General features: G+C 37.2%; 1 protein-coding gene across 4 annotated transcripts in view; it reads right to left on the bottom strand.

Annotated features, from left to right (window-relative positions):
• The window catches only part of NELL2 (neural EGFL like 2), a 408,634-nt gene that overhangs the window by 92,150 nt on the left and 301,969 nt on the right, over nt 1–14,515 (bottom strand). For all 4 annotated transcript variants that reach the window (XM_058743047.1, XM_058743046.1, XM_058743049.1 and 1 more), the window contains 2 exons: nt 11,044–11,166; nt 7,950–8,045 (listed from right to left, as the gene is read on the bottom strand). In XM_058743047.1, coding sequence (XP_058599030.1) covers nt 7,950–8,045; nt 11,044–11,166 — 219 coding nt within the window. The remainder of the gene's footprint in view (nt 1–7,949; nt 8,046–11,043; nt 11,167–14,515) is intronic.

The raw sequence follows: 14,515 nt of genomic DNA, 5'->3' as shown, positions 1-14,515 counted from the left end.
ATTTCCAATGTTAATTAAGTAGGCCTTACAATAAAAGAGTCTGAACTATTTCCCCATCAGAATTGTTATCTATTATATATGACTGATACATGGAAAGAGTAAGATTTTTTCCAATTAACCTGAAGGACTTGGAAAAATGACTTTGAGATTTAACACTGAGAACTTTTAACTACTTTTTTGAATAGTACAAAGACTTATATTTCCATAAAACATGAATTTTTAAGATTTGCATTAGAACTAAAAGCAATTTTAAGTAAAAGTAAAGAATGCAAATTGCTACATTAAAGATTTTACAGCATTAAAATGTAGTAAAACTATACTTAAAATTGGTTTATAAGTGAATCAGGAAAACTAGAGTCATTTCTTTTTCTTAACCCTTACTTTATATATCTCAGGGTATCTCCAGCTAACTCAAAGGAGTACAAAAGCTTCAAATATTTCTGTACATAAAATTTTACTCACAATGTACAATACAATCACATCAGGTATCATTCATTACTTATCACATTCCAGAATGATGTGGTATGCCTTACTTGCATTATTCAACTTAATTTCCAGAACAAACCCACAAGGCAGATATTATTATCATCCTTCATTTCATACATATGACAATAAAGGCATAGAAAAATGAAGTAACATAGAAAAGGTCACACAGCTAGTCAACAGTAGAGCTAGGACTCATGCCGGTTGATGTCTCTCTAACTTCAATTTTTATATTCTTGACCACTATGTTAAATGTTTCCAAGAAGACCAGGGCTTGGGATAATATTAATCAACTAAAGAGTTATTTAAAAAAAATTCAGGATCACCTACATAAAAAGAAGGTATACCTTAAGTACTCAAGTTAAGCCATAAGCAGTGCATGGTCAAAAAGCCTACAGTGAGAGTTCTTTGGTTTCTTCTTCTTTTTCCTTTTTAAAATTTATGATAAGAAAAAGTCACATTGAGACCTAAATCCCTAATTTATCCAAAGTCCATGAAAACACATTCATCCATCAAATGCAATACAATCACTTTATCATTAGATACCGAGTTTAAAGACCAGAAGCATCTTAGCAAGTATGACTGGAGATTCTATCTTAGGGAAATTAACAGATCCCTCCATGGGTATGGATCCCACATTACGCAAGACACCAAATGATTGGTTCTGTGTCTTGTCTCTTCCCTTGAGCAATTCAAATCTGAAAAAGTGATTTTTTTTTTTAACGTTTATTTATTTTTGAGACAGAGAGAGACACAGTGTGAACGGGGCAGGGGCAGAGAGAGAGGGAAACACAGAATCGGAAGCAGGCTCCAGGCTCTGAGCCATCAGCCCAGAGCCCGATGCGGGGCTCGAACTCATGGACTGTGAGATTGTGACCTGAGCCGAAGTCGGACGCTTAACCGACTGAGCCACCCAGGCGCCCCTGAAAAAGTGATTTTAACAGACACTGTGAAGGATCAGAAAGTGAACTTCCTTCATCCCAGGTTTTCTTTATTACAATAAAGTTTATTTAATGATTTATATATGTAAAATTTGTATTTAGTTAGAGTGAAATAAATTCAAAAGAATACTAAAAAAGATCATCCTTACTAGTAAAGCAAAGGTAGCTAAAGTTTTTCTTTCCCTATTAACTGTATTATCTCCAAATTTTTACTAAAATTCTCCTCTTCTCCCACAAAAAAGATACACGTTTTGGTACTAGAATTTCACTCTGAGTCATTTTGGGGGAAAAAAGGTATGCTATATCAGAAATGTTTTGAATTTTCCCTTGTTTCTGAATTTTTTGTCTTTGCACGTAAAATGATATAAAATAATGTAAGCTTCTGAAAAATATGCCTTTAAAAGAAAGCTACATGATCATGAAACTAAATCAATATGTTCTGTTAATGGTGAAAAATGTGCTAATTTAACCATATCAGGAAATATAATACAATTTGACATTAATAATAAATGCTAACTGTACCTACTACTAGCAAAATAACTTTGTTAGTATAAATGAATTAAAGGATTTTTACTACCTACACTATAACAGTAATAATGTAGACTTTTAAAAATCAATCAGCCTCAATCAATATAGTTACCTTTGAAGTAAAGCAACATTCATATAAGCCTCATGCTTAATTTTTATCATTTTGAAACTACAGATATTAAAAAGCTACACAAACAGGAATGCAACTTGAGTTTATATTCATTTAAATACTCACTAAAAATAATTAAAATCCCATCTCATGTTTTGATCTGGGGCTAAGAAACCCATTATTTTACACACCGAAAAAAAAAGCCATTTATCACCAAACCGTCTGATCTCCTTTTCTTTGATATCACAGCATATCTTTTTTTAGCGTTGCCATTTGATACCAACTTTTTCCCAGTTATAAACGTTTTAATTTGATTTAAGTTGGCAGTTACTTATAGGAGACTCTCACATCTTTTAGAGTTATGCTTTAAATCATGACTGAAAGATTTATTTTCAGTACACTAAGACAGCTTTGCATATTAATCAGATCATCAGACACATGTTTGCTGAGGTTTAGTGATTGTGCAATAAATACAGTATGGCAATGAAAGAGCTGTTAAACCTCAGCGCATAGGTTTCTAATACATTTTATTGAGTTATCCAAGAAATAATCACCCAGCTAAATCCAAGTTAAACACCTGATGGAATATTAGGATGTTTAATTAAAAATGAAGTTATGCTGTACATGTGGGTGATTTTACACAGTGGCTAAAAAAGAAGGCCATGAAAAATTAATTTTACTCAGAAGATATACATAACAGCCTCTTTGTGAAGTTGGTAAGTAGATTCAACCATTCCACTAAGATACACTGATGCAGAAATAGAATAAATAAATTAAGGGGAGGGGGTACAGGGGAGACCTCAATATAGTAACGAGGGTTGGTAAATGTCATGCATATTTAGACTGTCTTTCAAGAAACTAGTAAATCCTATTACTTCATGCTCAGCAATTCCATTGTGAGGGCTCAACAGAGGGCCACTGGGGCCAGGAAATCAGTCCCCTTTCTAAGCTATCAGGCAGTATCCAGCTCCAGCAGGCCAAAATTTAGGCCATTCCTACACTTACAAATCTTGACAGTCCTGATGCTTTCTCTGCCTTGGGAGAGAAAAACTGCCACAGTCTTCACCGATAACAACAACAGGAATATTTGGCAGTTGAAGGGGTGGGCATAACAAAAAGCCCAGACCTCGTGAGAGATGATAGTAGGATAAATTCCTGGACATAGAGCATGGCATAAGAAGGATGGAAAGAAAAAGGAAGGAAGGAAGGAAGGAAGGAAGGAAGGAAGGAAGGAAGGAAGGAAGGAAGGAAGGAAGGAAGGGGAGAGGGAGGGAAGGAAGGAAGGAGCAGAGAAACACTGGACTAGGAGTCAGAAGACCTGAGTTCTAAATTGCAGATCAGTATCTATAATGAAACAACTTATATAAGTTCCTTCACCCTTCTGTGCCTTAGTGACCTCATCTGCCATCTCAGACTTTAGGACCAGATGACCCTGAAGACCTCTTTAAACCAATGTTCAATAAAGTCCAGCTAATATGGATGCAAGCACATCTTTTACCTCCTCATTTAATTGACCACTCATTTATGTCTTTATTTATTCACCAATATTCATGGAGCACCTTGAATAATAAGGTGCAGGCCTTATACTATGTTTTGAAGATTCAAAAGTGAACAAGATACATGCTTTACGTCCACAAAAGTCAATGCTTGGGGCTGTAAATGAGGTGAGGAGACAGAGGGACAAGAGGGTGAAAGCTGGGTAGAAAAGCAGGAGACAAATCTTGAAGGGCCATATAGGTCATGTTAAGAAATGTGAGGTCAACGGAGGATGCTAATGTGTTGTTGTTTTTTTTTACTATGGAGTGATACGATCAGATGTGTGCTCAGATATTCTGTGAAGAATGGACTGGAGAGAGATAAACCTAGAGCCCTAAACTACTGTTTAGGAATACCAGAGAGAATGGAAAAAAAAAAAAAAAAAGGATCCTAGTAAAGAGAATCGAAAGGACTTGATTAGATGTGAAAGTGAAAAGGGATGGGGGGAGGAGGTGATTCTTGGTTTGTTGGCCAACAAAACTTGGTGGGTAAGGCCACTCACTGAAATAAAGACTAGAAGTGAAGAACCAGGTTTCGGGAATAGAAGAGATAAGGCAAGAGTCATGGAGATGATGGATTCAGTGTGGGGTCTCGAGATTAAAGGTCCCCAAAGAGACTCTGGAAGGTATTGGATATCTACATTTGTATCACCTTCTATAGAATCAAGTAGCAGTTAGTTCTCTTTATGAATCATGGAAGATTCTCTCCCTAGTGGTTCATAACTATTTAGAAATTATAGAACCCATTTGCAATCTTTAAAAGTTCTGAATTCTTTCTGCAGAAAAATGTACACATGCACATATATTCAGGGAATTCATGGACCCCCAAAGTGCATCCAGAGACTTGCAGGTGTCCAGGAATTCCAAGTTAAGGATCCCTACCAGAGGTGGAAAGAAGGCAGTGATTAAAGAAGGAAGTCACTCAGAGTTCTTCCAGCTGAGTAGATGAGACAATGTCGAAAATGGTTTGATTGTTCAGAGTAAATAGTATAGCAATGCCAGACAGCACCTAAGACAAAAGACTGGCCTAATGGTCACAGACCATTTCATCTTCCTGGACATTCAGCTGAACTACATTTTCTCAACTCCTCAAGTCCATGTGATGAGTTCTTACCAATGGTATGTGAGAGGAACAGACATGTATGTTACTTCTGGTCTGAGGTTACAGTGGGTATGTATTCTCCATGCTTTCACATCTATGGTCCCTCTTCTCTTTGGTGTTAGAGGCAGTGTGTTGGGCATAACTTCATCAAATGGCAACAACCAGGGCCCTGGCTTAAGCAGGCTCAATCCCAATGCTCCTCAGCTCTCTCCAACACCACATTTGACATATCAAACTGAGATGTGAGTGAGCAAACACTTTTTGTATTAATCACTGAAATTTTGGGACGTGTACAGAAGCTGATGTTAGCAACCTTTATTAATGAAGTAAATACCAATAATAACAATACTCATCATATGTAAAGTCTATAGGTAATAAAAATAATTTTACACTATCTGCTTTAGTTTTCTTTATTTTTAAAAAAATTTTTTAATGTTTATTTATTTTTGAGACAGAGAGAGACAGAGCATGAACAGGGGAGGGGCAGAGAGAGAGGGAGACACAGAATCTGAAACGGGCTCCAGGCTCTGAGCTGTCAGCACAGAGCCCCACACGGGGCTCGAACTCACGGACCGTGAGATCATGACCTGAGCCGAAGTCGGACGCTTAACCGACTGAGCCACCCAGGTGCCCCTGCTTTAGTTTTCTTTATAGCAACTACTACCTGACAATATTTTACATATATATTTATTTTCCTGTTTATAGTCCCTCTAACTCAACTAGATCATAATCTCCATGCAGATAGGACCTGTGTTCACTGCTATATCCTGTTTCTAGATTCAGTGCTCAGCATATAAAAGACCCTAAATAAATGTTGAATAAATGGGTGAAAAGATTATTTCATGTGGTTCTCCTCCAAAGTTATTTTTTAAATGGCACAACTTCTATTTATAACTACATCAACAAAAATGGTGTAAGGTGTAAGGTGAGGGGTTAGGATATAACCTGGAGCAATAACTGGGACAGATGCTTTGAAACAAGTGTTATCCTGACAATTTCTCAGATAGGAGGCAGGAACGTCTTGCTTCTCAAATAGTGAAATATGGTCTTGGGCCAAGAGGTGCTAGAAGGCAGAGATAAACCATGACCCATTGTCTTAGAGCACCAACTTAACTCAAGGGTAGTAGGTAAGTTAAATGTTTTCACGTGTTATGGAATAGAAATGAATGGATTTTTAGGAAAAAAACATAAGTTTTTGATGAAATTTTATTTACCCTTTTGGTGGGCCTTTTCAGGATGGCTCTGGATGAAGACATTCTCTCTCTTCTGTCATTAGAATTAATTCAGAAGAAATTTAAAAACCACATTGATATAGATAAAAAGCTTGGGTTTGCCAGTTAGAAAGACCTTTGTATTTTGTATTCAGCTGTTAACTCTATGGCCTTAGGAAAAAAGTTAATCACTCTGAACCCAATATATTTTTTTAAATGGGTGTAATACCTATCTTGTAAGAGACTTGTGAAGAGTAAGGTGATGTATAGATAGTATAAGACACTGAGAAGTAATGTAACTTGCCCAAGGTCACATAACAAGTAAATGGTAGGACTAGATTTTGAACCCATATCTGTTTTGTCCTTCTCAAAGCCCTTGGCTGTTATAGACAGCTACTTAGAGTAAGTCTGGGATTGTCTTCTTATAGACTGAAAGTTCAAAGATAATTAGAGAAAGCTAAATATTCTGTTGGGTTATATTTAACTCCCTAGTTTTAAATTTTACATTGCTCAGATCAATCTTATACCATTCCAGACTTTCACAATCTCACACGTAACCCTCTTTTTTTTTTTCCTAGTGGAAGAATGATACGCAGATTTGGCATGGCCATTATTCATCTCAGATTTTCTGGGACAGCCTTTATTTCCAAATCATACACCATTTCAATGCCATGAAAAAGCCAGTATTTCTGATCACAACTGCACCAGAAGCAGTACCAAATACTGTATTCAGGAAATATGGTCACCGCAGGTGTTGATATACAGGAGGACCACAGTACCTGACGTGTTGGGGTGTACTGGTGGAGACTATGGGATAGAAACATTGTAGAATGACTGGACTAGAAGTGCCTGATTTTGATCTAGTAAATCCTATGATAGTTAATTACCAGAAATCTGCATATTTAACAAGTTAATAAGACTTATGGGTAAGTCACATGCTCACTAAGTTTGGGAACTTCTGATTTAGGAAATAATCCCCTTATGAAAGAGTCCTGCATATCAAAGATGGACACTATCCATTTTCTATTAGATACCTTTGTAACCAAATAGTCAGTCACTGAAGTTTGAAGAACATCACTGAGAGGTACTTATAGAAAGAAACAATCTAGTGACACAAGCCCTTCTGTGGGCATCCTTCTATGCACAGTAGTAGGACCTATTCAGGAAACTTTTCACTTCCCAAATGGTCCAGAACATTTTCTGTCTCACATTCTTATCTGTCAGTGTCTTTATTAAAACAGACTCTGCAGGTCGAATGGAAGGAGGAATTGCACTATATCTATTGTAATGAGATTTATGGTAAGTAATGTAAGATGGTAACCACCAGTCACCAGAGGTAGCAGCTTTCTCTTAGGGAGAATAATGGACATTCTGGGGTCATTTACTATTAGAACCCACTTACCCAAAGCAACAAAACTACTATTGATATGATTTTAGTTAAGAGCTAGTATTTTCACGGCATATTTTAATATATATATTAAATAATGTTTAATATATACATTAGTTTCTAGTATTAGTATCCAGCAGACTGAGTTCAAAATGAACTTGGATTAGGAATAATTAAAAAGTAGGAAACTTTAAGTACTTTTTAAATAAACAACAATGAATTAATATTGAATGATTCAGGTAAAAACTTTTTTAAAAAAATTCTCAAACGTGCATGGAGGAGGTAGCATGTCCTAGGAAGTGTGTTGGCCATGAACTTGAACAATGTGCTTTAATATAGTCATACAGATCCCAGAAAAAATGGGCTCGAAATGAGTAAAATGAATTATGAAGTCATAAAATCCACACACCTTTCTATAAATGTTCAATATTCTTCTAGTTATAATAGCTGCAAAACCTCTATAGAACGACTTTGGGGAAACGCCCAGTGAATATGCAGCACTGAAACTTCCCACGTCCTACCTCCTAGGACTTCCTTATTAATAGTTCCAAGCTTTGAGAGACACTTGAAACTTGAAACATTATTTTCCTCATGGATTACTTTGTACATTGGCATAAAAACTCATTTTCTAGAAGATGGAATGATAGTCTTACCCGTTTCACAGCTGGGCCCGGTGAAGCCTTGCGGGCAGGCACACACATTAGCGGCGATACAAGCTCCTCCATTCCTACAGCCGTCTTTGCAAAATGCTAGAAATAATTCAGATACATGACTTTCATACTTCAAAATTGAGTAGTTCAAGATACTTCAAGCCTAGCTTTTCTTCATTCCCTTGGAGATGTGGACATCAAATTATATATGGTATTATAACTTCAAATTCATATAATATCTTCCATGCAGGCAAGAAACTTCAACCCAATTTGTGAAACAGTACTCTTTTCAATGGTAAAGAAATATTTCACCTGTGAAACGACACACTAAACTTTCTTTTAACAAAAAGCAGTAATCTTACACAACAGGAAGCACATTAGAATTAGAGTTGCATCTCATTGTCAACCTGAAGAAAAAAAAAAGGCAGCTATCCTAGAGTTTTCTTAAGGAGAAAACCACCATCTAGAGAATGAGATAATGAAATAAGAAATGACTGACTCCTATGAAACTCTGGCCAAAGTGCCAGAGTATTGGAGAAATGCCCCAGCTTTCACAAAATTTCTAAATCAGTCCAAGTGATAAACTGGCCCATGGTTAAGAATTTGCTGTAGTGGTCTTCAGGAAGAGCCTAGTGTCCTCTACTGAGGACAGGTCAGGATCCAGGATCAGGGGCAAAGGCACTGCAAATCTTGCTGTGTTAGAGTAGGTTTGTGAGTGAGGGGGATTTGTCTGTGACTAGGAAAGGGAGCCAAAATCTGAGCTATTGCAAGTGAGACCTTTTGAGATGTGCCGCCTGATTCAAAGAAGGTGAGAAAAACAAGATGGGTGAGACTGAGTACCCTTAGATGCTTCCGTTTCCACCTCAGCTTATTCTTTGGCTCTGTGAATCTCAGGGGCCATTCCCTGGTCTGTAATGGATGAGTTAGACCAGCTTTTTCCAGGCATTGGGATAAAAGCTTTCTCACAACTTTTCTGGCATGTGCTTCCTCTCATTAGTTAGGATGTACTTTCTTTGAGTTGTAAAATGTAGCAATCCAAGATTCTGCTGCTGAGTTAAAGGAAGGGACACAAAGAGGCCATTTAGCTCCTTTGGTCATAAGTCCTAGTCTGTCTTCATCCAAGGCAAAAAGAATACCTAGTCATCAAGGATTCTCAAAGAGATTAAGAATGTAAACCTCATAAATAATAAAATGTACATCTCCTAGACCACATGTGTATCTTCTTTGGAGTAATGTTTAAGGACAGAGCACAGGACTCAATGATTCAGATCCTATGTCTACATTACTTATCTCTCAGCATTTGACATTCCCAGTAGGGATACACACATGAACTGGAGAATCTGTATTCAGGCAGCCTGTTGACTTAACTTCTGGTAAAACTGTATGGATCCATGAAAGTTCTCCTTCCTTCAAAGATAAGAATTACCTAACTGGATCTGCTCATGATTACAAGAGTTCCTTATGCTACAAACATTTGTCACATTAATTAGGAGTCAGAGTGAAATAGAAATAAGAGTGAGAAGTTGGTCTCCCAGATGAAATATTAACTTCTCCCCACCAAGCACTCAGAATATCTGGGTGCTCTGAGGAAGTCCTAGGCATTCAGTTACACTATGCAATGGATATTAAACTGGCTTTTCTCAGGATTTGTCTAGTATCTCTGAGAAAATCTTTGTGGGATTTAGACCTCAAAGTGAGCAGGCCTTGTTCACATTGCTCTAAATGAAACATTCCCATAGACTTTTATAAACCAGAGTAATCCTCTGGCCCATCGATATCTGCATCCAATGTATTCTTGTAAACCAGGTCTTAAGATTCATGCTCATGGGACATGGTATTAACAACGATCCCTTGTTATTTCCTACCTCCCATATACACAGTGTCATAGAAAATTGATTTTAGCAAACTCCAGGACAATGGGCACGTGTGTTTGAGAAATGGGAAGCGTTGAAGCTTAAATTGTTTAAATTATATAAATCATAAATAAATCTACATGACATATACAGAGTATGGACTTTAGCCTATGGGAGTTAGCAGTTTCCAAAATAGAACCTCTATTGTGAAGGAGGAGGTAAGCTCATCTGATAAAAGAAAAGAGGGCACTGGTGGAAGAATGTATCAGGGGACGGTGGTGAAGTACTGTGGGAACATCCACTGATGGAAATGAAAATCTGAGCTCAGCAGGACTTTTAAAAGAATTATTGACTGGCATTGACAAACCAGCTAAAATGGGAAACTATAACATGTGGAGACCCAATATTCCCAGTTAACTTACTACTCAACAGTTCAAAAGAGAGTAGAGGGGTACCTGGGTGGCTCAGTAGGTTGAGCATCGAGCTCATGGTTTCCACTCAGGTCTGACCTCACAATCTGTGGGATCGAGCCCCACGTTGGGATCTGCACTGCCAAGGAAGAGCCTGCTTAGGATTCTCTCCCCCTCTCTCTCTGTTCCCCTCCCACTCACACACTCTGTCTCTTTCTCTCCCAAAATAAAGAAATAAACTTAAAAAAAAAAAAGAGTAGAGAAGAAAAACTGTCAGATTGATCCCAAATAGAGGTATTTCCAAGTGGAATTTACTAAAAGAACAAATAGGTTGACTGTATTGGTGAAAAAAAAAAATAGCTGTCATGTTTGGATTCAAAAACAAGTATTTAAACATGGGAGGAGACTGGTAAACTGAAAGAAAAGGGTCAGAGAAACAGAAGATGAAAGGTCATGGAAGGAACAGAGTGGGCCAACTGGAAGCAGAAGGACTTGGGGTAAGACAATAAGAAGCTGAAGTCTGAGATTTCAAAGATGGAACAGTTCTGTCCAAAAGTGCCCGGGTGTGATTATGGGTGTGGTCTGCTAGACAGGAACAGAGATGGAAACCACTGAAATGGAGGTCGAGGAACATGAAGTCGACACTGTTTGAACAGTTTGGCTGCTTAAACACTGACCTAACCCAGGGGGAAGAGTATGAGCCATGTTGCAAAGTTCCCAATGGCTGTGGCAAGTACCCAGAAGGCAGATAACAGTGATGAGAAGGGGTGGAGGGAGGTGAAGATGGACTGCCTTATCCCTAATGTGAGAGAGGCTGACATTTAAACCTTTTACCTTTGCATGTGGTTCCATTCCCCGTATAGCCTGGCTTGCAAACACAGTTGTGTCCTCCAACGGTATTGAAGCATAAAGCATTTTCATCACAGTTGTGCTGATTTGTGATACACTCATCATGTTCTGAAATGAGGAATACAATTTTGTTACTCAAAAGATAGATTTTTCAATGCGACTGTATTTTAAACTACCTGCATCTTGGTTACTGCATGGTATTTCTTTCAAACACAGACAGACCTATACAAAGCCTATGTTAAAGAAGAGCTCATATTTTGAAGTATTGCATACTCCTCTTGAAATACATACCTTGCATGCAAAAGGATTTGGACAAAAGACCCACCAAGGAGGAGGAAGGAATGGCAGAAGGGGAGAGGAAAGGGTGGATAATTCTCAGAAGTGTATCCCAGAGCCTCTGTATGCAGTCTCTGTGGTTAATATTTGGGGAGTTATTGTCCTGACATAAATATGCTATCTAATTCTTCTCTGTAACATGAAAAAGGTAATAGGAATGGATGTGAAATATATTGCTTTGTGAATCCTGGCCTGTAGGAAAATGGAGTTAAAGCTCTGGGAATTAGTTAGGATGCAGTTAACACCCACACCCACACGGCCAGGCATAAAGATACACATGCAAACTACTGGGGAATATCTGACCTCCTTGGGAATCTCTCTCCTCAAAGGAAGTATCGGAGTTCTGCTAAATAAGACAACTCGCCTTTATAATATGTGCAAATATACACTTTAAAAGATGCAATCAATATGATACTTCCTTTAACTGTGTACAACTTGACACTTTAGAAAACACTGAATCATCTGCTTCTCCCAGCACCCCTATGAGAGAGGCATAACCAATATCATTATTACCATTTTAAAAATGAGTCCATAGTGGCTCAGAGTGCTTATGTCGCCTGCCCAAGTTCACAGGAATTATTAGGTAACATCAGAATTCTAGCAGAGTGTTCAACAAAAATGTAAATGTAAGGAATAAATACAGTGAAAATGAGAAAGAAATCAGATCTAACATCAAAATCAAAATGAGTAGGAAATGAAATATAAGTGAGGAAACGCTTATGAACTAGTTCAGCAAAATGCCTACAGTGGCACTACTTATGACTTGGTCTCTCACAAAATTATTACTTAGGCCTAAAATTAAATATATATTTTAATATGCTTATATTAATGGAGCTATTAATTCACTATGATATATATCATCAAAGCAAAAAGAAATATTTGCTTTTTATTTTAGAACCCTTCGTATTCTGGACAATACATGTATTATTACAGACAATATATTATAATAGTAATGTATCTGTAAATGTGCTTTGGGCATATTCATTTGAGATTAGACTAAAATCACTTATTTCAACTACTAAAATAGAATGCCCTGTTTTTTTTTTAAATAAAGATTAACATTATGCCCTGTGTCATATATAAGTATAAAGTTATAATATTTTGAACTCTAGCCTGGTAATAAAATTCTTAGACATTATTCCCAATAATCTTTCAGAAGAAAGAGAGTTCTCAATCACTAAGGTTTTAGAATTGCATGAATAGATACCTTATCCTCCAAATCCCTGGTTGAATTTCTCCAAATTGTACAGAGTTCCACTGTTATTATCTAGTATCAGAAACTTTCATAGTTATTATAAATTCAAGCACATTGATGATAACCTAGAAAATAGCCAGATTACAGCTGGGTCTCCTGCTTGGGGCTGTCCTTGGACCACTATAAAATTTCAGAGGGACTGGAATGGGCAGTCCACCTACCTCTGGGGTCAGCTGCCCGAAGCAAAATAAATCTACACTCTGAAGTTTGCACCTGCTGCCCATTTTCTTCCCAGTGCAATTCAAAGTGGTGCAGTTAATCTATAAATCTCTATACGGACAGCCGTAGGCTCTTTAAAGACAGCTGCTGATTGATTTGATGCTGTTTTCATCTCTGCTTTGGTTGTTTTCTTAATTAGATGGAACTCACTGGGTAGAGGAAGGGCCTAACAAGATGCAGTTTAGCACCCAGTATGATGATTCCCATACACTTTAATTAATTACACAAGCCCGGATCTGGTTACCCTGTTGTCATTTACTCTCGAGACTGCTGAGATGAGTAAATGTGCTCCTAAGCAATTCAAGGGTAAAGACAGTTTTCATGTTTTTAAATATACACCTTTACACATATTCTTCCCTGTGCCTGAAGTGTCTGCCCCATGGATTCTCCTGGCAAACTCTCATCGCTTCTAAAGATCACACTAAAATGTTGTTTTATGCAAAAATACCCTTCTCTCCCCCTCCTGCAGAGTCAGGGCCTGCTGGCTGTTTTCCTTAGCACAATATACAAGGCTCTGTTATTATATTTTATCATAAATATCTACTTCTTGATTCTCCATCTTCATGCCCCACCAGGAACAGTTAATTTTTGGACAACAATTCTGTATTTTTATTTGTATTTCATTTCAGCATTCAAAGAATGTTTCTTAAATAAGTAATTAAAAGAATAAATGATCAGAGAGGGCTGGGTGGCTCAGTCAATTAAGCATCTGACTCTTGATTTTGGTTCAGGCCATGACCTCATGGTTTGTGGGTTTGTCCCCACATGAGGCTCTGCACTGAGAGCACAGAGCCTGCTTGGGATTCTCTCTCTCTCTCTCTCTCTCTCTCTCTCTCTCTGTCTTCTTCTCTCTCTCTTTCTCTCTGCCCCCTCTCTGCTCTCTCTCTCAAAATAAATAAACTTAAAAAAATAAAAAGAATAAATGACCAAAGGAAGAAAGCTAGGAAATACTTCCTCTGCCATTATAATTCAAGCCAATCCCAATTTGTTCAGTTGTAGACTAGATGCCAAATAGAAGCTATTGAAAAATCTAAACTTTATTATTTATTTATTTTTTTTACTAATTTTACTACAATGGTGTTTTATTTTATCAGGGATATTTCAAATATTAAGGGAGCGAGACATATTTTGAAAACAAAATATTAATTCCTTTACACTATCACTTTAAAATTCTTTACACCACTTAAAATAAACTTGGTTATACTTATAACCATCAACTAAAAGTAAACTGTGACTTCAGGAAAAGCCTTTAAAAATGCCTATGTCTCACAGAAGAATTAAGTTTAATTTGATAGCCCTCCACAAAACAGAATGTGAATGAAGCAAGGAGCAAATATTTTATAAGGTCATCTCGATAAATAGTTAATTATTACTGCTGTATATCCAGTTTTGGTCAAATGTCAACTTCTTACCCCTTCCCTGACTCACATATCCCTAAGGACTCCACCAGCAACCTCTCCATTTTTCATGTTCCCTCTAACATTTGTAACATACAATAAGTTAAATTAAATAAAATCAGGAGGGAAATATTAAGAAAAAATTTAAATCAATATTATGTCACAATGTTTGAGAAGAGGCATGGCAGGATGTAGTAGTAAATGAATTCCAATTTTTCTCTCATGTATATTGAAAAGCAGACATTTCAGA

Source organism: Neofelis nebulosa, chromosome 8 (genome assembly GCF_028018385.1).
Source record: "Neofelis nebulosa isolate mNeoNeb1 chromosome 8, mNeoNeb1.pri, whole genome shotgun sequence".
In the NCBI taxonomy this organism is placed as follows: Eukaryota; Metazoa; Chordata; class Mammalia; order Carnivora; family Felidae; genus Neofelis; species Neofelis nebulosa.
This window is presented reverse-complemented; position numbering and strand designations above follow the sequence as displayed.